The sequence below is a fragment of the Littorina saxatilis genome, linkage group LG9, assembly GCF_037325665.1.
Source record: "Littorina saxatilis isolate snail1 linkage group LG9, US_GU_Lsax_2.0, whole genome shotgun sequence".
NCBI classification, from domain to species: Eukaryota; Metazoa; Mollusca; class Gastropoda; order Littorinimorpha; family Littorinidae; genus Littorina; species Littorina saxatilis.
In genome coordinates this window covers 33906401-33931835 of record NC_090253.1, presented here as the reverse complement: position 1 = coordinate 33931835, position 25435 = coordinate 33906401, and the positions used below count along the sequence as shown (strand labels likewise).

At 43.5% G+C, this 25435-nt stretch overlaps 1 protein-coding gene across 2 annotated transcripts in view; it reads left to right on the top strand.

The window, feature by feature from the left end:
* The window catches only part of LOC138977055 (splicing factor ESS-2 homolog), a 123190-nt gene that overhangs the window by 2497 nt on the left and 95258 nt on the right, over positions 1-25435 (top strand). For both annotated transcript variants that reach the window (XM_070349967.1, XM_070349968.1), the window contains exons 2-4: positions 4003-4168; positions 8378-8539; positions 16471-16622. In XM_070349967.1, the coding sequence (XP_070206068.1) occupies positions 4003-4168; positions 8378-8539; positions 16471-16622 (480 nt within the window). The remainder of the gene's footprint in view (positions 1-4002; positions 4169-8377; positions 8540-16470; positions 16623-25435) is intronic.

Sequence of the window (25435 nt, the reverse complement as noted above, 5' to 3'; positions counted from 1 at the left end):
TTTTTGGAATCAGAAAATGATAAAGAATAAGATGTACGTAAATTTGGATCGTTTGATAAAAAAAAAATTTTCTTCACAATTTTCAGATTTTTAATGACCAAACTCACTCATTAGTTTTTAAGCCACCAAGCTGAAATGCAATACCAAACCCCGGCCTTCGTCGAAGATTACTTGACCAAAATTTCAACCAATTTGGTTGAAAAATGAGAGCGTGACAGTGCCGCCTCAACTTTCACGAAAAGCCGGATATGACGTCATCAAAGACATTTATCAAAAAAATGAAAAAAACGTATGGGGATTTCATACCCAGGAACGCTCATGTCAAATTTCATAAAGATTGGTCCAGTAGTTTAGTCTGAATCGCTCTACACACACACACACACACATACACCACGACCCTCGTCTCGATTCCCCCCTCTACGTTAAAATATTTAGTCAAAACTTGACTAAATATAAAAACGAAGAAAGGAACAATAATTTGGGGGTTAAAGGGGTGCTTATTTCACGTCTGCAGTGCAAAAAAACCTCATTTTTATTATATTTGCAAAGCGAATCTAAAATTCCTATTTACAGAATAGGTATAACACAATTGGTAGAGTGCAGAAATGCAAAAATCGCAAAATTCAAAATTCAGCCATGGCTCAGGTTTGTTGCTGTTATCTCTGTTCGGCCTCAGCGACTTTGTTATCCTTTCGTATGAGCGGGTCACATATATATATATATATATATATATGTAAATATTTTTTAATTCAGGAGAAATTGAGGAATACGATGCAATCATTTTTAAATCTGTTAGTGAAAATTCGATTTAAATGACAACTTTAATGAGCAAACTAATGAACTAATGTTTATGATGCCAAGCTGAAATTCAATCCCATAGCCAGGACTTTGTCGAAGATTGCTTGACCAAAATTTTAATCAATTTGATTGAAAAATGAGCGCGTGACAGTGCTGCCTCAACTTTCGCAAAAAGCCGGATATGATGTCATCAAAGACATTTATCGAAAAAATTGAAAAACAAGTCGGGGGATATCATACCCAGAAACTCTCATGTGAAATTACATGAAGATCGGTCAAGCAGTTTTCTCTGAATTGCTATACACACACACACACTGCACACACACACACCACCACCCTCGTCTCGATCCCCCGTCAATGTTACAAAAATAACTAGTTATTTCAGATTTCTTAAACTGTATGCTCTGCATGTCCGCCTTACAGTTCATTGCAATCAGTATTATGATTATTGTTATTATTCATGTTGGTACATGTAGTTTTATATTTGTTGTCACTGATGCGCACAACACATGGTCACGGGAAACTACATTCAGAAGCATCAGTTTCACAACATTTGCTGATGAGATAGCAATTCTAATTTCTATGTAATGAATGGCAGTCTATTTGTTTTTTGATTTCAATACAAAGCAAATAATATTACAGCAACACATTTAAAAATGACTACCTTTGCATCTGTGAGTCGCTCAAAAATTAGAAATTAAAGCTAAAGTGGTCTGCCTCTTCGCCGGGCGTTACGTGCGTACTCTTAAAAATTGGCGTCACAACATGTAACGCATCACCTTTTTTTGTTATGCATGTCGCTTAATCATGTGCACATTCTGGAAAATGTCTGTCACGACCCTGTGTGGATTAATGATAAACAAAGCGGAAAACCTGGGAATGTGCATTGCTTCTGTTCGGTGGAATTGATGCAAGCTTAACCCTTAGGCTGGTTGTCGCGACATATGTTGCGCTACTTTACGTATATTGTCACGACATATGTCGCGCTACTCAGTACTGGCTCAGTCTGTTTGGTCGGTTCCGATTACCTCCCATGGATGCGAAAACCTATATGACTGATTTTCTTTATTTTTCTCTCTGTTAATTCACCAGTGGCTATGTAACGTGTTACAGAACTGCACCAGTGTAAGGGTTAAAATGAAAACATGCTGTTTTATGTGACACATAAAACTGAGACTTGAAATGCTTCCAAATTGTTTACTCCGTGGAATAAATGTATTTTCTGCTTTTTAATGTCGCACTTATTCACATGATTGCTAAAGAACTTGTGATTGTACAAAATAAAGCTTGGTGACAGTGGTCGGAAAATTCCAAGTGAGCGTGACTTTGGGAAAATGACGTGGAATAGAGCTTAAAGGCCGAGGTCCAACAGGCCAAATACCCATGGGTATAGGCGAGCCTATTTTCAGTTACCGACAGGTCTCAAGTTACCTAGTCTGGTGGATGCAGTGGCCAAGGCATTCCGCTTGATTAAACAAGCCAACAGCAGACTGCATACCTCGCCTTGGTGTGTGTGCCTTTCTTGTGAACCTCTGTAAAGTCCCGTTGTGTGTGTGTGTGTGGTATTCACCTTTTTTTCTGACGGTTATTTGGAAGCATTATTAGTTGCAATAATTTATTCACACTAGCAATAAATCATCTGAATGCAGATTACACACACACACATACACGCACACGCGCATTTGTACACTTGTGCAATACAACTGAGCACATGGTGAAAGTTATGCAGTGCCATGCACTAACGCAACCGGTCAACCTGACTTCGTGTTGTAGACTGGAGAGTAGAAATACCCTCTCAGGCTCTTGGTGCAGAACCTGAGTGGAAACTCGCACCAACAATCGGATGCCAAGAACTTGAGGGACCATCTACAGAGTTAAATGTGTCACTGCTTTCTGTACATGCATGTTTGAATGTTTCACCCAAGACATTGGCGCCACTATGTAGCTCTGTGTCTTGGTTTTACAGTTCCCAAGGTATCAAGGTCGGTACCGTTTTCAAGACGAGTAGGTCAGTCTAGCCGGCTTTTGGAACAGTGGAACCCTTGTTACACAAACCGACTGCATTCTCTAAAGAAAATATATTGACCATTGTCTTTGCCATAATAAGCCAAATGTAGAGCCTGTGAATCTAACAAGTTGAAACTGACTTGTTAGACACCCTTATTTTGAACAAAAGATATAGTTTGCGGTTGTTAATTACGCATGTGACCGTTGGCTTCAGGTTGACCAGTAAATCCAGATACATAACCGCACTGTGAGCGTGCATTTCGCTCCCCGAGCCCACATGTTTGGTTTTGTCTTAGGTTACCAAAATTTGCGGGAAGATGAGAAATTTGGTGGGAAAACTTGCATTTAGTCGTCAAGTCATGGTCTCGCGTCGTCACTGTCCGGAGGAGAACAGCTTTGTGACTAATAAATGTTTAATTAGATAGCAGAGCTTCACTATTGCTGGATGTGGATGAATATGATATCTGTGACAGACAGGGATTACGACATTTGCTGCAGAGTCGCCTGAATAATGGTGTTTTAGTGTGTAAAAAAGAGAAGAAAGTGTCTTTCATGAGTCATGAGTGCCTGGTTCCAACGTGCATGACTGTGATACGCGGTGTTCTACCGGAAACATCAAGCAACGCGTATACAATTATTTTCTCTGGAAAAGTCTGCCATAAATTCAAGACATTGGTACTTTACTGACGATCGTATTCATCCACCAAATAACTTCAGCTTCCCTTTTCAGCCCAAGAAGAAAACTTTTTTTTCGGTTGAATATGTTTCACTTTTTAAAAACCAAATACCAAACTAACATTCGTAAAGTGCAGACTATCTTTGAAACGATTTATTAATTACAGAACGATTATTGAAAGTGTTTCACTCTCAGGCAGATTAACCAGTGGTGTCATGTAGCATCCATGGCGGCTGCAATAGCGCGGAGTGACCGGAACTTTGGGGTCAGGCAACATCTGGTAAACGTTATGTGGCGGGTGTGTGCTGCCGAAAAGGAATGAGCGGTGCGTGGACATTATCTTTCTCGTGTCTTTAGCTCTGCCCAGTCCACCACGACTGACAGCCGTTTGATTTTGAATTCAAATTTGGCGAGTGAATTTTTTTTCTGAAAGTACGTTATCCAGGGGTTATTATAAACACTTTTTGTGGTGCATGTGTGGTGTACACAGAATGTATGGTCAATTGCATTTTTATTTTCAGAAAATCGAAAAAATCATTGAGAGAGACTTCTTCCCCGACCTACCAAAGTTAAATGTCCAGAAATCATATTTTGATGCACTGGAGCAAAATGATCTGGTGAAGCTGAGGGAGTTACAAATGAAGTATGGTGGAAAGTGTCCAACAACAGGAAGGCTTTCAACAGTATGTGAGTACTATTTTTATTTTATTTTATTGAGTCACTTGAGAAAAAGTGACTCTATGTAATCGGTCAGTGTTAGTCTGTCCGGCCGGCCGTCCGGCCGGCCGTCCGGCCGGCCGTCCGTAGACACCACCTTAACGTTGGACTTTTCTCGGAAACTATCAAAGCGATCGGGCTCATATTTTGTTTAGTCGTGACCTCCAATGACCTCTACACTTTAACGATGGTTTCGTTGACCTTTGACCTTTTTCAAGGTCACAGGTCAGCGTCAAAGGAAAAATTAGACATTTTATATCTTTGACAAAGTTCATCGGATGTGATTGAAACTTTGTAGGATTATTCTTTACATCAAAGTATTTACATCTGTAGCCTTTTACGAACGTTATCAGAAAAACAAGGGAGATAACTAGCCTTTTCTGTTCGGCAACACACAACTTAACGTTGGGCTTTTCTCGGAAACTATAAAAGTGACCGGGCTCAAATTTTATGTGAACGTGACTCATTGTGTTGTGAATAGCAATTTCTTCCTGTCCATCTGATGCCTCATATAATATTCAGAACTGCGAAAGTGACTCGATCGAGCGTTTGCTCTTCTTGTTTTATATATTCGGGGGTGTATATCTGCTTCTTTCTCTCTGTAAACTTGTAGGGCTAGTTATTTTTCAGTAACTTACGAAACAACCAAAATAACTTGCCCAACAACAGGCCTGAATAGCTCATGGGTTGAGAAGGTACATTTTGTGGGTACTACTTTTTACAACTGAAAATTTCTGAATGCTCAAATGTTAAAAATATACAACTCTGGAGCAGACAACACATACATACCATATTTAAACTAAAAACTACAGGCTTGAACAACCGAAATTTCATATAAAATCCATGAGTTCAGCTGTTTTCTTAATCGAAATCTAACTTGCAAAACTGGACCATCGGCGCAAAGGTCTCAAGGCAAGTAACTCTCATACTTGTTGTAGAGTCTAGAGTTGTGTCCCTTCCAAATTTTGACTTGTTGTACAGACTAGAGTTGTGTCCCTTCCAGATTTTGACTTGTCTGCAACTTCGACAAAAAGACTGCAATCTTTTGGTCAATTATCAACTATATTTCATTTCATAAACAGAACATGCGCAAGCAAATGCACAAATCCTTCAACGTAAAATCTGGGTGGGAGGCTTAAAAAGCATCAAAGACTGCAACCTCAAGTAGATTGACACTGGTTATGTGTTTACGATCTCCAGGTGTATAAAGGTCCTTGTCTACATTTTTATACAGAAACCGGCATTTGACCATAGAAATACTGAGTCTATTCCCTGCGTGATTAACCATTCAGTCAAGCGATTGCACACTAAAATACACTCGTGTTCCTTTTACACACACACACACACACTCGTATATGTTAACACTCGCTGCGCGTGTTTGAATTACATGACTTATTAGCCCACAGAGAGGGCGGGGATGTAGCTCAGTCGGTAGCGCACTGGATTTGTATCCAGTTGGCCGCTGTCAGCGTGAGTTCGTCCCCACGTTCGGCGAGAGATTTATTTCTCAGTCAACTTTGTGTGCACTCTCCTCGGTGTCCGAACACCCCCGTGTGTACACGCAAGCACAAGACCAAGTGCACACGAAAAAGATCCTGTAATCCATGTCAGAGTTCGGTGGATTATAGAAACACAAAAATACCCAGCATGCTTCCTCCGAAAACGGCGTATGGCTGCCTAAATGGCGGGGTAAAAAACGGTCATACACGTAAAATTCCACTCGTGCAAAAAACACGAGTGTACGAGGGAGTTTCAGCCCACCTTTCAAATATTTTCTTCATTTTAAGCATATTTTCAGTCACAAACACCATATACTGTATATTTTTGGAATCAGCTAATGATAATTATGTCACCTTTATGATTCAAATATCGACTTTTAAGAAATCGACACATTTAACTAACTTTGAGTGAACATTTCTCAAACGAAATGTTAAGGTACCAAGCTGAAATGCAATCTCGTAGTCCGCACTTAGTCCAAGATCATGTTACGAAAATTTCAAACAAATTGACACAAAACGGTAGCCGTGAGAGTGCGGCCTCAACTTTCTCTCTGGGGAAAGCGAACATTACGGCGCTACTCTTTTTTTCATTTTTTTTTCTTTCTCATGCGTGTACGTGTGTGTATACATGTTTCCAAGCCCTGAGACCTTTGCTGTGAACTTAGGGTTCTTTATCGAGTGCACACAGGGGTGTTTGGACACCGAGGAGAGTCTGCACAAAGTTGACTCCAAGAAATAAACGTGGGGTTACCCATGTCGATAGTGACAACTGGTTTTGAAGCTAGCACTGCTACCGACTGAGGTATATTTCTCCGCTCTGTGGGATAGCCTAGGATTGGATAACTAAATAATAATAATAATAATAATAACGGGCATTTATAAAGCGCCTTATCAGAAGTTCAAAGCGCGGGACAACAATACATGTATACAAATAGGGATGATATTTTTCGTATCAGGATCATAATTATTGTTTAGGTCAACAAGTAGAAAATCAACACTCTCTTGAACATAATTTTATGAAGCTAGAACAGCAAATATATTTTATTTTTGAGTCACTTGAGAAAAAGTGACTCTATGTAATCGGTCAGTGTTAGTCTGTCCGGCCGGCCGGCCGGCCGGCCGTCCGTAGACACCACCTTAACGTTGGACTTTTCTCGGAAACTATCAAAGCGATCGGGCTCATATTTTGTTTAGTCGTGACCTCCAATGACCTCTACACTTTAACGATGGTTTCGTTGACCTTTGACCTTTTTCAAGGTCACAGGTCAGCGTCAAAGGAAAAATTAGACATTTTATATCTTTGACAAAGTTCATCGGATGTGATTGAAACTTTGTAGGATTATTCTTTACATCAAAGTATTTACATCTGTAGCCTTTTACGAACGTTATCAGAAAAACAAGGGAGATAACTAGCCTTTTCTGTTCGGCAACACACAACTTAACGTTAATAATAATAATAATAACGATTACTTATATAGCGCGTAAACCTCGTGGTGACGAGCCCAGAGCGCTTTACACTTACACAATCATAATACAAACAAGGAAAGAGAACTAAATCCGAATAAATTCAAACATGGTCACACACACCCACACACGCACGCACACACACGCACACACACACACACACACACACACGCGCGCGCGCGCACACACACACACAATCTTTCTTTCGTCATTGTCAATGTTCAGGTAACCCGCAATGTCATTCCATGTACGCATACGTTATTCTGGTACAACACACACAGGCACATACACATCCTCATGAACGCCACACTTTAGTAGATAATACACGTGGCAGCGCCGATGACTCACCGATCATGGGATCTCCTTCAGAGGTCTAACTTAAACATGTGTGTTTTGAGGGCTGTTCTAAAGGCAGATGGTGACTGGGAATCCCTAATGCTCCGGGGGATTTTCTCCCAGACAAGAGGTCCCTGGTACTTGAAGGATCTCTCAAATCCATAGTTAGTTGATTTTCTGTTTCTTTTTGGTTTACTAAGTACATTGGTATCTGTTGCAGAGCGAAGAGAGGAGAGGTTTGAATATTTTGATAACATCTCAGAGAGATAAGCAGGTCCTGTACCATGAAAGAAAGAGAAACAAATGCATGCAATTTTGTATTGAATACGACTTCTTACAGGCAGCCAGTGAAGGGATCTCAAAACAGGTGTGATGTGGTGTCTTTTAGGGGTCTTTGTGATTAATCTAGCGGAGTTGTTCTGTACTTTCTGCAGTTTTTCAATGAGATAGTCAAATGAACCAGAAAGAAGGGCGTTTCCGTAATCTAGCCTTGAAAGAACGAGAGAGCAAATGAGGGTTTTTGTAGCATCGGAAGAAAGGCAGTGGCGGATGGAGCTAATTTTTCTCAGTTCATAGTAGGCATTTCTACAGACAGTGGAGACTTGTTGTTTGAAGCAGAGAGTTTCGTCGAAGATGACACCGAGGTTGGGCTTTTCTCGGAAACTATAAAAGTGACCGGGCTCAAATTTTATGTGAACGTGACTCATTGTGTTGTGAATAGCAATTTCTTCCTGTCCATCTGATGCCTCATATAATATTCAGAACTGCGAAAGTGACTCGATCGAGCGTTTGCTCTTCTTGTTGATTCAAGTTTTTATGATATGTTTATGATGAATGGTGAGTCATATTAGCATCTGCTTTTCTTTTTTTTTCCGCACAGGTGAAAGCCCAGCTTCCTTTGAGACGCCAGATCTGAGATCAGGGCGTGTGGGTTCAATTAAAACCGGACTGCGGCAGCCAGATGGTGAAGGGGGATCACACGAAAGCACATTACCTAGTGATGCAGATACAGTTAATATCACTGTCTCCACAGCTAGTACAGGTAAAGAGTTAAAGAGGATATTTAAAACTATACTGTTCAAAAAAAGAAACGCATAGTTGCTACTTGCCAAATTTGTTTTATTTTTCGAAAAAATTAACAGAAAATCCAATATTTAGATTATTTGTTTGAAATTTGGTATGGACACAGTTGAATGCACACACAGTTCATTTGCATCTTCAAATCAATCAGTCAATCAATACGATTGGGTGCCGAGGCTGTCAAGTCAGTAGGGGGTGTGACTGCCTTGAGCAGCAACAACTGCCCGGCACCTTCTGGGCATGGACTGGATCAGATGCCGGATATCTTGCTGTGGGATGGTGTCCCACTCCTCCTGAAGTGCCTGCAATAGATCGCGGTGATTTGCCGGCGCTTCTTCTCGCCTGCGCACACGTCTGTCCAATTCATCCCAGAGGTGTTCTATCGGGTTCATGTCTGGCGACATGGATGGCCAGGGAAGCACCTGGACATGGTGGTCGGTGAGGAACTGGGTGGTGAGTCGTGCTGTGTGCGGGCGAGCGTTGTCCTGCTGGAATATGGCATCCTGGTCAGCCAGAAGAGGAAGGGCGTGTGGGCGCAGAATTTCCTCCACGTATCGCTGGGCAGTTATGCGCCCTTGGACGTGCACCAGGGTGCTCCTTCCAGCGGTATTGATCGCCCCCCACACCATGACGCCTCCACCACCATGAACGGGTGCCTCATCCACACAGTTGGGCGCGTAACGTTCGTTTACTCTCCGGTAGACCCTCCTCCGACCATCATGTCGCTGGAGCAGGAAGTAGGACTCGTCGCTGAACCACACGTGTCTCCAGTGATTCCGGACGGTCCAGCGAAGGTGCTGGTTGCCCCACTGCACTCGGTTCTGGCGATGGCGGCGGGTGAGGACAGCTCCTCTGTGAGGTCTGCGAGCTCTCAAACCAGCTTCATGCAGGCGGTTCCGCACGGTCTGGTCCGATAATCGGTGTGGCCCGGGGAGAGCCTGGACAGAAGATGAGGCCGACAGGAAACGATTCCGGAGGTGGCGGAGCCGTATGAAGCGGTCGTGAGCAGCAGTTGTCGCCCTTGGTCTTCCCGCTCGTGGCAAGTCAGCAACGGAGCCAGTGGCTTGAAACCTGACCCACAGTCTACTGATGGTGCTCTGGGACACGTGGAAGTGCCTGGCGATTGCACTTTGACTTTGGCCTGCTTGTAAACGACCCAATGCAATTTGGCGGTCTTCTCTGCTCAATCGGGCCATCTTTCGTCGCTGAATTGTCGTCTGATTTCTTTGTGGCGAACAATCCGCTTTTATGGGTTTTGGAAGACATGGTGAGAGCTCAATATTCCCCGAGTTTCACGAGATTACACTGAAGCATGACGAGTGGTCATGCCAAATGAGCAATTTTGACATTGTAGCCACTGATAACGCATGCGTCACGTGCAGAGCTCACTTGTGGCAATGGACGAAAGGTCGACGACCAGATAAACATTTTCTGCAGTTTGGTGGATATCCTTGTAGCCATATAACTAAATTAACCAAATATTACAAGCTATGCGTTTCTTTTTTTGAACAGTATAGAATTAATGTTTTCTCTTAGCACTTTCTAGACTACAATGTACTTGATAGGTCCTGGAAGGCCAACTTTGAAGGTACTGCTTTTTGCATACAGAGTCACTTACACGAGAAGGAATGTACCTTGAAGGGAAAGTTTACGGTGCTCTCACAGTGCCCTTGCGAGTAGAACTCAGCAATAAATCGCAATGATCGGGATATAGTCGCAAGACACTCGTCACCATTTGTTCGTTGTTGCGAACATTAGCAACATGCTCGTAAAATTCACAAGGAAGGCATATTCTTCACTTTTTAGCAACATACTCGTAAGTATTTGGAAGCCATGTGTAATCATTGCAATGTATTCGTAGTGCTCGCAAGGCATTCGCAACCATTCGTTAGGTCTTGTCCTTACAAATTATCCGTACATTTTGCGAATGGTTGCAAATTCCTCACGAACAATGTGCATGGATAACGAATTTGTAAAGAATGTTTGGACCATTTCTTGCCAATCCATAAAATGTTACGAACGCCTTACGACTGCGATTGCTTGAGGGGTAATTCTCAGAGTCATGGTCCAAAAGCGTGACATTATCACATAGTCATTGAAAAAAAAAGTTCACAGAAAATCGTTGAAAACTTCATGTGCAATATAATAAGGTGTGATAAAACTATAAGTGCACAAAAAGTTAAAAGAAACTTGTTGGTGTCCCTTATATGGAGCGGCAAAGTACGTAACCGTCCAAAACCATGTTCGGTCGAGGCATTGACAGGAAGTAAAACTGCAAGTCTCACACTCCATAACCAACCATTAAATTACATATTACTTACTCCAAATCTCATAAATAGCATTTTACTTTAGTTAAGTGCTAAAACGTTGAACATGCTTCCCTGGTTACACTGAGGGAAGCTACTCCCCCCAAAAAACATCACGTAACCATGGTCACCAGACCACGTGATCTATAAGGGTAAGCTCCCCTTGAAGCCACGTGACACGCTGCCGCCATATTGCTGTCACTTCTCTTCCAACGCCTGAGCTGCTCAGACGTACTTGGACTCACGCTCCGGGCTTTTGTTGCCCTTTTCAGCCTTGGTTGGCTGAATTTTCCCTGGTTTTCTCTTCGTCCTTACTCACGGGTGAGATCTTTCCTGCTTTTGTTTCTAGGCTAGGAAATTTCGGTTTTAGAAGTTGTATTTCTAGAACTTTTCCGGTAGTCAACGTGTCTGATAAAGACGCAAAGAAGCCTAAACTTAAGCCTACTGTGCAAGTTGTTGACCCAGCCACTTCAGCTACAATTAACGTAGTCATTGATTCGCCTACTCTTTCACCGGTGGTTTCTCCACCTCCTGAACTTAAAAGAATTTCTGCTAGCAACGCTCCTTTAGACAGATGTTAGAAAATTTTCAGACTTTTGCGGGTCAGTTGAAGGACATTTTTGTGGAGGAACGGCAAGCTTCCAGTCTCCTTTCTTCCAACCTTCCCTCTAGGGTTGTCGGTGTTGAGTCGTTGTCACGTATGCGATTTCCATCTGCCACTGTTCCGTCGGCCGACGTTCCAGATGGTGTTCCGACTTCTGGTCTTAACGAGTTGCTGTTACCGTGCAAGGACCTGTCTTCCGGTTTCCCTAACCGACAAGGTATGGCTGGTCGAGCACAAGTAGCCAGCTGCCGTTCCGCGGCAGTGGGTGGTGAACGTGACTCAAGTGCGCCTACAGCGGGAACTTCCTTCCGACTCTAGGGCATTACTTGCCATCCCCAAGGGGAGTGCGTCAAGATCGTGAACCGCATCACGTTTCTTCGACTGCACAGGCATCTTCACTTTCGCTTGCGGAACATGAAGAAGGCATTGACCAGATGCACAGAGAGGCTTACACTTCCGGTGGACGCCCTCACTCTTTTCCGGTTTCCGTTGACAGTGACGATTGCCGTACTGGACACGGTTTCCTACCGGAACACTGCGCTGCCACGCAAGATGCTTCTTCGGTTTACGGAAGTGCTACTTCCGTTCTGGACGAAGAGGAAAGTTTCCGGTTACCGGCGAAGTTTAACCTTTCCATTGCTTTAGCAGCGGAGGTGACTTCGAGATACTTTCTGGAAGGAGTGGTCGCAGCAGTTGATGCTACCGCTCCACCGAAGACAGCGATCGATGATTTCATGCCATCGCAGCCTGCTTCCCCGGGTTTTTGATTTTGCGAATCCCCGTCGGTAGCCTACGAGATGGCGAAGGTGTTAGCTGCTAACCCACTTCAGGGTAGTAGCATGCCTCTCCGGCCAGTTCCTTTGCTTGCCACGGAACAACAGGCCTCTGTGTTTCGCCACTCTTCTCACAAGAAATTGGTTTTAAGACACAACTCTCGAGGTTTGATTCAGACTTTCGCATTGCCAAGAGCAACACTTCCGGTGACTCCGGCGATTGAGTCTCTTCGGTTTGATCCTTTTTTCCTGCTTGGATTGGAGGAAACAGGAAGGTCATCGCTTGAACTTGCGTCTCTGTCTGAGACTTTGTTGCGATCTCTGTCTCGTTCGCTCACCTCTTCTCTTGAACCTTTTGAGTTCAGAAACAACGCAAGCGAACAGGATGTGGCCTCTCTTTTGTCTGCGCTGGCGAAGGTGTCAGCACAACAAATGTCGTCCTCGGCCAGGCTCTTTGCTCACGCAGTCTTGACCCGGAGAGATAATTTCCTCTGAGTCTCGACTGCACGATCGTAGAACGATTGACTCTCTGCGCATCTCTCCGTTTACAGAGGATGCTCTTCTGGGTCCTTTGTCACTTGATGCACTGCACAAAGAGACACTGGAAGCGAGAGACTTGGAGTTTGCAAAGTTTACGCAACGCTCTGCTAGTCAACCTAATACCAAACAATCCGGTTTGTCTGCCCCCACGGCCTCTTCGGCTAGAGGCGGCTCCAAACATTCTGGTTCTGCTAGAGGCCGCGGAAGGAGTGCTCCTTATCCAAATAAGAAGCCCTCCTTCGGCAAGTCTCGGGGGACGGGGCGCAAGCCCAACCCCCAATGATGCATCCCCGATCAGCTTATCCCTACAGCCTCCATCCCTGTGGTGGCTGGCGGCCCGTCTCGAGCTCTCTGTTACTGGATACAGAATGTACCCAGTCAATGGATCGTAGGGATAATCAGATCGGGGTTCCGGCTGCTCTGGCGAGAGGGCAAAGCGCCTCTTACCAGAGTTCTACCCAAGTTTTCATTTCCTGCCAACAAAGAATCAGACACGGTTATCAACGCCGAGATTCTGGGGTTATTGCAGAAACAAGCTGTGGAAGAAGTGATCGATCATTCCTCCCCGGGCTTTTATGGTCGAATTTTCGTGGTCCCCAAGGCATCTGGACCTATCCTCCCTGAATGCTTTTCTGAGAGAGATCAGATTCACGATGGAAACTCCAGCGACGGTTAGGGACGCCCTTCGCCCAGGCGATTGGGTCACGTCTATAGACTTAACGGACGCGTATTTTCATATCCTCATTCACCACATGGACAGAAAGTGGCTGCGTTTCCGATGGGGAGACAAAGCTTATCAGTTCAGGGCCCTGCCCTTCCGTCTGTCCCTTGCACCATGGATATTCACTATTCCCCCAAAAAACAATCTAACAAAACCTAACTGAACCCCTGTAGCGAAACCTAACTGCACCCCTCTAACGAAATCTAACTGCACCCCTCTAACGAAATCTAACTGCACCCCTCTCACGAAATCTAACTGCACCCCTCTAATGAAATCTAACTGCACCCCTCTAACGAAATCTAACTGCACCCCTCTAACGAAATCTAACTGCACCCCTCTAACGAAACCTAACCTAACAAAACCCCGTCGCACATTCCGCCATTCTGTAAATCACAGAATGCACGTCATAAGCATACATAAACAACTCAACAATTTCAACCACCACAAACTAAATCCTTTAACAACAACAAAACACATCATTCCTTCCAAATAACATGCCTACAATACAGTTCTCTCAAACGATTTTCTAAAACATTCAATAAACAAAAGTTTTTCCGAACATTCAACTCACAAAATAATCTACTTGAACATTCAAATTAATCCTCCCAAAGCAGGTCACAACCCGCATACTTTAACGCTGTTTTACCCATTATATAAAAAGAATAGCATATGAATAACATACCCGTCTCAGAAAAGTCACATTACTGTTCCCTTTCTGCTCGTAGCAAACCTGCCACGCGACCGCTCACTGAATACGTCTGTTCTGTTCGAAACACCAGCGAAAAGTAAATGCCCCAACCCACAACATCCCGCGTGCCTACGTCACAAGGTTAAAGCAAATTCAACTCGGAGGGGTTGAATTTTACCGAAAAGCGATCATTTTACCTATGCAAATTAAAGGATCGGCTCTTCCGCCAGACCATTTCAATACAGACAAAACACAGTCTCGGAAACATTAGTGGATCCCCGATAGTACAGGTTTGAATCCTCGATAGCACAGAGGTACCACGAGTTCACGAGTTCAAACGGATGCGCAAAAGTACATGTGTACCGTAACTGTCGTTCAGCCACAAGCTCACACTTGTATAGAATATAGTCAATGTTTGTAAAGATTTTAGTCAAGCAGTATGTAAGAAATGTTAAGTCCTTTGTACTGGAAACTTGCATTCTCCCAGTAAGGTAATATATTGTACAGGGTGACCCAAAAAAAAGAGTACCCAAACCAGGGATCGCGTTTACGCACGATTTTTGCGTATTTGACGCATTTTAAAAGTCGCTGACGCGTTTTTTTCGCCGCGCCGCGTAAGCCATACGCAAAAATATTGTAACTTTTTCTTGTCTTCACGTAGCGCTTTTGTTCTGACTTAATAATCACCCGATCCTGAAACTGACTATAGGGCTCAAGAAGTGACGACACACATGAAATCTGCGCGTCAAAACTAAAGTCCGTTTCTTTTTGCATCGAAGTATCGCAAACGAACGTAACGAGGGTATTACCAGATAATGTCTTGTCGGATAATGAAACAGACATTAGCTGCTCTCCCATCTCGCGCTTCCAAAAGGCGGAAAGTGTGTCTAGTCGTATTAGAGCGGGAAACAAACTCGCAAGGCCCGAAGGTTGGAGACAGCAGGGGTGTTATTCGACAGGCGTGCGCGGAGTTCGACAGGAAAACTCGCCGTATTTAGGTAAGGAGTGTCTTTAAGTCTTTCGTGCGTGTTTTGTTTGTGTCTGTACGTGTTTTCGTAGTACGCAAAAATATTGGTCCGTGACGCGTTTTTTTCTCGTTTCGTTGCGTATGACTTACGCGTTATTTAAAAAGCTAGCGCGATCCCTGCCAAACAAAACGTCATAAATTGAACAAAAATAAAACAATCTTCATAAAATTTATTTACACACACAAGTAGCCTCTGCATGATTTGCACAGAAAATTTTAGCGTTCTAGCTTGTCTTTCAGGAAAGTTATGCTCATTCTACAGAACATGCTCCAAATGGCCTCCGCGCCGCTGCAGGCAAACTTGAACTCGCCGCGCAAAGTTATCAATCACCCGCACACACTCCTGTTGCGAGATTCCGCGAATGGTTGTTGTGATGGCTCTCTTGAGTTCTGTGATTGTCTGTGGGTTGTTCCTGTAGACGTTGTCTTTCAGGAACCCCCAAAGATAGAAATCTGGGGGATTTAAATCCGGGGGAGGCCATTTGGAGCATGTTCTGTAGAATGAGCATAACTTTCCTGAAAGACAAGCTAGAACGCTAAAAATTTTCTGTGCAAATCATGCAGAGGCTACTTGTGTGTGTAAATAAATTTTATGAAGATTGCTTTATTTTTGTTCAATTTAAGACGTTTTTTTGGGGTACTCTTTTTTTTGGGTCACCCTGTACTACGTTGCAAGCCCCTGGAGCAATTTTTTTATTAGTGCTTTTGTGAACAAGAAACAATTAACAAGTGGCTCTATTCCCCGTCGCGATATAACCTTCGTGGTTGAAAATGACGTTAAACACCAAATAAAGTAAAGTAAAGCAAAGAAACGACACTTTAGATAGTTCTAAAAACGCTTCTGTGGAAAACAGCATGCGCAAAAGTGTTTCCATAATGATGTTTGTCTTGGTGACTTTTGCATCATAAGCAGTGGAAAAGCAGGTCCCTGCAAGACTAGTTTAACACGAGCTCATTTACATGATATACACACGTGTGGGTTGAACGATATTGTTATCTCATGAGTGGTCTCTCACGTATGCAGGATAAATGTTTTTATATTGCTTCATGCGACTTTTTTTGTTTGTATACAGGAGCATCAAAGTGAGCTTGGAGGTTTGTCATAAGGGGATCTTGTCCATGACCACCACATGTCTATATGACCACTTTTGGTCGGTCCCATGAGTGGGCATTATAGACAGGTTTGACTGTTTAACACCTTATCAATATTCAGTCTGATGTTACTGTGTTTCAGATGTCACAGAAGGAGCTCTTGGATTAGACAATTTTCTTGCCAGACACACAAGTGAAGACAATGCATCATTTGCAGAGATCCTGGAAGACAACGAACGCAGACGCCAAGAAAAACATGCCTGGCTTTTTGAAAAAGAAGGGATTCAGGATCAGGTAAAAAGCAAGATTCGGTGAAGTGGATGTACAGAAAAGGTGGCAGAAGGGGATCTCAGAGTTCTTAAACCTATAAGCCCGGTGACCTGAGAGGGTGTCCCCCCCCTGGGTTTTTTCGTGTGTTCATTATTTTAACCCCCAGTGGCCAGCATAGCTCCTGGCTGGCCTTCCCACACACATCATGGTTGGGGGGGGGGGGGGAGGGGGGGAGAGGGGGGGAGAGGGGGGGGGGGGGGGCCAGCCCTGATCAATTCAATCAGAAGTGGTCAGTCACCAACCAAGAATTTGTTCAAACAAGAGATAATTTCTGATCACTCACAGCAGCCAGGGTAAATTGTTGCCCTATCAGTTTCAGGAATTTCAGTGGAACTAAGCGGTTTTTAATCAAGGCGTTAAACCCAAGCGAAAACAGCTGAAACAAAATTTAAAAATATAATCTAACTATGTAGTGTACACACCCAGGCTTGCTGAATAAATGTATCATTAGCTGTTAAGGGTTAGGTTAAGCCTATTTTAACATACTGGAAACTAGTAATCTTCCAGTAGGTATTAATTTAGTTTTACTAAAGCCTGCTGGGACACAAGTAATGGGTTAGTGCATTTGTAAACAGGAATCGCTTGACAAGTGGCCCCCTTCATCCCCCCCTTCCTCGTCCTAATATGGCTCTGCGTAGTCGGCTGGACGTTAAGCAACAAATAAACAAACAAACAAACAAAAAGCTGTTAAGGCATTCTAAATTGCTTACTATTAATTATTCTGACGTCAAATATTTGGTTGAGACGTGTCCCCATCATACAATGCTTAAGTGTTCAGGCGTGTGAAGCTCATATCTCCTCTTTTATGACAAGTAGGATTAAATTACATATTCTTACCGCAATTCTCATAAATGCATTGACTTCAATCTCACATGCTAGATGTCGAAACACTACTCAAATTACCTGCCCTTGTAAGGGTGGTAACCAAGCTAAAAAACAGACGCCATAGCCGTTGCTATGACCTGACCCCACTTGGTTACCCATAACCCCCCGCGCACCACGTGAGCGCCGGCATCGGGAATAATCATTCTCGACTTTCGACGACGCACGTAAGATGTGCTGAATTCGACTGCTCACTTGGCCTTCACTAGCCCTCGTCTTTGAGACGATACGGGCTTGTGGGGGCCTTTACCTGTTCGACATTCATTTGGTGAGATCTGTCCTTTTTATTGAATTGAATTGTTGTTAGCTGCTTGTTTTTACAGCCGCTTCAGAAATGTACTTTTCTGGTGGGCTACGGTTTTTGGCCATTTAGCTTTTCCAAGATGGCCGATAGCAAGCAGTAACTTAGTGCGAGGCAGGAAGGGGATAAGGCTTCTAGCCCTATTTGGTCACGGCTCAGAAATGGCGTCGAACTCCACCCTTACCCCATTCAAACGTCCCACACGCTCAGTTATGGTTTATTCTACCTTTGAAAGTACTGACACTGGGTGCAGATATGAATAAAGTTACTATTCTGGTAGAAACCGAAAGGTTTGATGACTTTGTTTTCGAGCAAGGCGCAATAGTACAGTGAATTTACGTCGATTTTCAGGCCGGAAGTTGGGACACGTTTTTACTTGGTGTCGAAACGTCGTATTTGCGCGTCCTACACACACTGCTTGGATAAGAATTTGATGGAGATGGAAAGAGAAGGTGTTGGTTATTGTTTACATACTGCACGATAACCAGTGCCTCACCCCAACAGTCGGCTGAGATCAAGTTTAGATCCAACGGCCAGTGTGTTACTTTTTGTGTTAGGAGTCACGTAGGCAGTTTTGGCTTTTGCCGCGCTTTTAATAATGATTACAGACGTTGAACTAAGCGATAAACTTGGACAAGAAAGAACAATCTAAAAAAAAAAAAATGCACAAACACAGAAGACAAAGCAATGAAAATAAGTCTTAAGTTCGTTGTTGTGTACTATCGTGTTACCGCAAAAAGTAACAACGTAAATCAAAGTTATTTATCGACATGTTCCTGACTTCCTCCGGTGGAAACAACTGTTCTATCGTCTGCTACAAAGTTGCATTCACTGTCTCGAACTCAGAACTCAGTGTGGCATGGAGGACATCAATCAATCAATCAATATGAGGCTTATATCGCGCGTATTCCGTGGGTACAGTTGTAAGCGCAGGGATTTTTAAAAAAAATTTTTTTTTATGCAATTTATATCGCGCACATATTCAAGGCGCAGAGATTTATTTATGCCGTGTGAGATGGATTTTTTTTTACACAATACATCACGCATTCACATCGGCCAGCAGATCGCAGCCATTTCGGCGCATATCCTACTTTTCACGGCCTATTATTCCAAGTCACACGGGTATTTTGGTGGACATTTTTATCTATGCCTATACAATTTTGCCAGGAAAGACCCTTTTGTCAATCGTGGGATCTTTAACGTGCACACCCCAATGTAGTGTACACGAAGGGACCTCGGTTTTTCGTCTCATCCGAAAGACTAGCACTTGAACCCACCACCTAGGTTAGGAAAGGGGGGAGAAAATTGCTAACGCCCTGACCCAGGGTCGAACTCGCAACCTCTCGCTTCCGAGTGCAAGTGCGTTACCACTCGGCCACCCAGTCCATCGAAGATAACGGCCAAGGTAAGAACCACTGGTTTTTCGTTGTCTGTAACACACTCACCTGCAGTTTGAAACACTGTTATTTTCACAAAATAACAACTTCTTTTTTTTTCCATCTGAAAGTTAGAAGTGTTATTGTGATTTGTTTTGATAAAATTTGCAATTTTTAGGACAAAGATTTTTCTTTATTTTGATTTTTAAAGACGTCTGTTTGAGACGATTCAACCAATTTCCCAAGTATAGAATATAGTCAATTTTTGTAAAGATTTTAGTCAAGCAGTATGTAAGAAATGTTTTGTACTGGAAACTTGCATTCTCCCAATAAGGTAATACATTGTACTACGTTGCAAGCCCCTGGAGCAAATTTTTGATAAGTGCTTTTGTGAACAAGAAACAATTGACAAGTGGCTCTATCCCATCTCCCCCCTTTCCCCATCGCGATATAACCTTCGTGGTTGAAAACGACGTTAAACACCAAATAAAGAAAGAAAGAACCTCTCGTAGCTGAGTTGGACATGCAGCCCCCCTACCTACGGGAGGGGGGATTGGGGAGGCTTGCTCCCTGCCTGCCTCTGACCGCTCACCTTGCTTTTAGCGTAGCTGAGTCGGACATGCAGCCCCCCTACCTATGGGAAGGGGGATTGGGGGGGTACGGTAAGTGTGCTCTTACGGGTTCGCGTGGTGAGGATCAGTTTGCTGACAGACCCACGTCCCTCCCTTTAGGGGAGGGGTTACAACTTGAGCACAGCCAGTCTGCGGGCTCCCGCCTGCCTGGCATTTCTTTCGCTCATTCACAGCTGGGGCGGGACGTACGACCTTTCCAGGCTATGTTACATACCCCTCCTCTGCCACATTTGGGGCAGGGGGCTGTGTCAGCTGCCCACTCTTTTTCCACCTGTCACGTTTCAATATATCACAGAAGGTGATTATTAACGGTTAGTTACTGCTAACTAACCACACCACGATCCACTCTCGCAGTCATACAAATAGATAGAATCAACAAAAGTATAAGTTTCATACGCCTGTTTATATACTATCTCGCCACCTCCCTCGAGACTTCACTCCAAAAGATGTTTTACGTTCAAAATGTAAAAATAGGTCACTGACAAAAATGCCAGTTAAAGTTTAGAAAATGATAATAACATGCTGATCCCGTGTATAGATAGGAAATATAGCCGGTTATGCAAAAGCGCTGATTAAATGCAGGTGTCACACACCCCACGTTGTCACCACTCAAATGAAATCATAAATATAAAAGATGACTAGGTGGTATACAGGGTGCAATGACATGGCACACTTATTTTTTTGCCACTGAGTGGGTGACCCGTGAATAGTCTATCTCCACAACTGCTCCGTTGACTGTAGTGCCGGTTGGCGTTGAACAAAGCAGGGAATAGTGGAGATATCAGGCGCCTCACTCAGTCGCTGAAGGTCCTCCCCGTAGTTACCGTAAATGGTAAGAAATGTAGAATGATGGGACAACAACAGCGACAGCAAACCACCAGAACACCAGGTTACAGCATACAGAAGTCCCTGCTACTAGGTACTCAAAAGTGATTTTTCAAACTCCAGAGTTAAAGGTTATAACTTCCATGGTCTTGTAGATCTTTTTATTCTGAGCACAGTGATGTAAATTTGCATTCTGTAGGTGAATTAGTTTAGTAGTTATGTACATTTGAAAAGTGCAATTTTAGGCCTTTTAAACTCACTTTTTTCAAGAATAAGAAATCGTCAACTTTGGAGCCTCACTGTGAAACCAAAACAAGAAATATGAAGCTAATTTTGAACAGATTACCTCTCCATATCTAAGACTTTTAGCTCAATTTTTTTCTCCAAAATTTACGGGTAAGAAATAATTGAATTGAAGAACCCAAACTTGGGAAAATCGTTCAATTTTACCGTTCAAACACTTCTAATCTTTAAAAGGATATATTTCAGCTTCTAACTGTCCGACCAACATGAACTTTACATCAAAATGATCAGCATCGACAGATCTGTAAACACATGTACACAGACAAAGAAATAAAACAAGTTTGAAAATTTTCATTTTTTAAGGCTTTTTTTAAAAATTTTAAAATTTTCATCTGGAGCTGGAAGATTAGTGCCGCCCAGATGAGCCTTGAGGCTGGCTGTCAGGTCCTCAATGCTACCAGTGAGTCGAAGGCAGCCCTTCTGATTCAATACTGTTTTCTGGTATCGAATTTGGTCCTTCAATGCGTTCAAGAGGGTTGATTTCTTTTCTTTTCTCAGTCGTATCACCAGAGCATCAACATCTTCTGCAATGACACAGGGGCCACCAACAGCCGTCAGCTTTCGTATTAGCTCGGTTTTGGTTGCTGCCTGTCTGGCCTCCTTTGCCGCCTTTTTTGCTTTGTTTTCCAGGAGCCTCTACCTCAGTCGCAGCAACACCGCTTTCTCTTGTTGGCGGTTGTGATGTCGCAAAGACTTCCCTTTCCTTCGAGCGAAGGCAAGAAGATGGCTAATTGACTGGGTCTCCAGTTTCTTCTTCAACCACAGTGTTGTCCTGTTGTGGCTCAGCATATTTGTTGACAACCTCTGGTGGACAGATGCATTGCGCCGCTTGTTAATGTCATAGCCCAGGTCACCGAAAATGTTTTCACCGAGCAGATTTGTCAGTGGGCAGTGGTTGAGGACATCTGAGAAGAGAACTGGTTGTCCACTATACACACCATCTTCCAGAAAGTCATTCAATTGCCTGCGCAATACACTGCACATGTCTGGCATCAGCTGCCGTAGAGTACACTGGACTGCTTCGATGTGCTGACTGGCAAAGTTGTAGATACTGTCCTTCAGGGCTGCTTTGTCTCCTTGCAGTTCGAATTCCCCATCAATGCCCAGAAAGGGAGGGTCCAGGAGAGTGCTGGAATCTGCCGTCCAACTGAAATAATGCATCAATAAAATACTTACAAAAATTCAGCAATTAATACAATATATATTGCTCGTGCTATCACAGAATTCTTTCCTTACATTTCTTTGTTCTTGAATATAAAGTTCAGCTAGAGTTGCAAATTACTCTGGTATACGCAGATATTTTTGAATTCATTCGTACAAAATTAACCCTTGAAGTGTCAGAGAAAAATGTAAGTTTGTTAATATGAAAAGAAAACAGTAAAAAGCTGAAGAATAGGCTGGATATTCTGCAACTTGCTTGTCCATCCTGTGGATCATGAGCTGGATATACTTGTGGAACTCTGTGTACTTGACTTCACTTCCCCCTCTCTTACTCCCTCCCTCCTCTCTCTCTCTCCATCCCACTATCTCTTTCCCTCCCTCCCTCCCTCCCCTCTCTCTCTCCCTACCTCCATCCCTCCCACACTTCCTCTCCCCCCCTCTTCGTCCTCCCTCACTATCTCCCTCCCTCCCCTTCTCTCGCTCCCTCCCTCCTCTCTCCCTCCCTCCATCCCACTATTTCTTTCCATCCCTCCCTCTTCCTCCCCATTTATCTCTCCCTCCATAGCTCTCCCCCCCCTTACCCTCCCTCTCTTTCTCCCTCTCTCCACTCCTCTTTCCATCTCTCTATCTCCCTCCCTCCCTTTATTTCTCTCACTCCCTCCATCCTACTCCCTCCACCCCCCCCCCCCCCCGCCCCTGCTGTGTCTCCTCTCTCTCATTCTCTCCTCTCTCTCTCACTCTCTCTCACTCCCTGTCTAGTCTCTCCCACCCCCCCCCCCTCTCTCTCTCTCTCTCTCTCTCTCTCTCTCTCTCTCTTTCCATCTTTCCATCTTGTGCAAATTCGTAGTGTTATTTTCACTGTTTTGTCATTTCTCTTGACAGCACTTCTTCTTCCAAATATTCTGATAAAACCAAGTTAGTCCGCTTGCTTAGATCTGCGCATTTTTTGTTAGATCTGATATTGGGGGGTAAAGTGGTAAAACCAAGTAAGTCCACAATTTGCCCAACAAAACCAAAACCATCCATCACATTATTATGAAAATCGGGTTTTAAACGGAAATTAATGCTATTTATCTTATTATCTCGGTGGTTTGATCTAGATAATCATCACTTTTGATACATTTTATCAAACAGTAAAAGTCGTTTTTCTCGGAAGTAGCGTCAGTGGACTTACTCGGTTTCAGCACACGGCAGAGTAGGCTACAGACAGACAGATCTAGATCTAGCGTCTCCCTCTTGCACTGTGTCTATGCTTACTGTGTGTGTGCGTGTGTATGTGTGACGGAGTGATCGAGTTTGTGTTACTGTTTGTCGATTTCTTACGGGAGCCTTGAAGGCTTCGCCTCTTGTTAGTGATAACTGATGTAATGGTATCGTTTCATTATAAGGAAGCCAAAGGCAATTCTCAACTGTAACCCGAAATACCGGAGAACGTTGCAGCATGCAAAGCACACCTTGAAACGACATCGAGCAGACGACACAAAACCGCTGATTTTGCCACGGGTCACGTGACCTCGCTTTTTCCATGATTTTCCACTTATATTTAGGTGCTACAACCACAAAACCTTCAGAAACCATGAATATAAAAGCCCAGTCAAAGTTGCCCATTCAACAATCCTTCCTTTGAAACGTACATTTAATTAAATCTGCTGAGAACCACAGCTACCATTTTACACACATGAACACCATCAATGGACGACCGATCTCTGCACATGCGATCGGCATTACTCGCATGTATCCGCACAGATTTTATTTATAACTGATAAAAACAATATGAATCAGGATTCTTAAGAACTGTACTCACCAACAAGAGCTTTGAGATTCCATGATTCGCATGGACGAGGCCGAGAATCAGCGATGTCTTCAGTCGCTCGACAGGGCCGTGAACAAGCTTCGGCCATCACGGCTCAGGGTGACTGGGTTGCACAGACGGCTTTGTTTACGTTTTTCTCCCGTAAAGTGCTCGGCGTACAAATAACGTTTAGGCAAGAAAAATACCGCATTAATTAGTCGAATACTTCTTCTTTCTGATAATATCCTTTTGAAATCGATTGTAAATCGCAAAACTTCCAAAAATGTATATCATATATTTCATTTGCTTTGCACGTTTTCTCGCCAACGTCCGATCCCGTTTACTGTTACATGTAAATGAAGCTGAGAAACAAAGCTTTTAATTGGTTATCATTTCTAGGTCAACCGATGAAACAACGCGAAGCACTCTGAGATTGTGTGAGCATACTGTCAGGCCTGACATGCCACAGAGCGTGACGTAATGGCATCCGGTGGTCACGGGGCCCTCGGTTTGAGAGTTGTTATCTGTTCTAGCTCAACAAATACAAACAACCATCACCACAGAAACCAAGATAAGACTTCAAACTTTTGTTTCATTCAGTTTTTTATTACATGCGGTACGTAATTACACCAGAAATCATTTGTGAACCATTAGCAAAACGGGATAACACCGGCTTTGGGACAACTCGGGAAAGAGGCTTTTGACTACCTACTGCTACCGCATACCCGCAACACCGCAGACATAGGTAGGTAGGTAAGAAGGCTGCAACAAAAAGCAACGGTGCACTAAACATGCCACGCTACCCTTCACACTCCACCTTTAAACATGTCACCCTTCTATATTTCATAGAGCACGTGGGCCTGCACAAACAAACTTTTACAACAACAAATCAGCTATTTTCCTTCCTTCTCTCCGTATCTGCAAAAACCATATCCAGATTATTATTTTAGCGTCACAAAGAGCAAATTATGCGCTAACCTGGACCCGTATGCTTATGGGGGAAGTACGCGACAACTCCCGAAGTTTTGAGTGACATCGGAAGTATTTGGCTCACTTTCGTATGCATGGGCCGGAAGAAGGGCTTACTTCGAAGAAAAGCGAGGAAGTAACTGAGGGTAGTTTGCGACTACTTCCAAAGTTTTGAGCGACATCGGAAGTACATCCTCATTTTCGCATGCATGGGACGAAAAAAGAGCTTACTTTGGAAGCAAACTAGGAAGTAAGTGAGGGTAATTGTACTACAGCGAGACCCAGTACTGGCAGTAGAACAAACGCTACTTCCAAAGTTTCTCAGTGCAAAATGGCAGGGCTTTTCTTCGGTTTTTCATATCAAACCGAGCTAACGCAAATGAAAGTCCCAAAAAGAGAAAATAGAAGGAAAAGTCGTATCTCGTGCGTGCATTTCGTGCAAATTTCCCTGAATACAAACCAGCCAGCTTTGACTTTTGTTCGTTCTGGGTCACTGGCCACCACTCTTTCATCCCCGCTTATACGAGGGGGTGTTT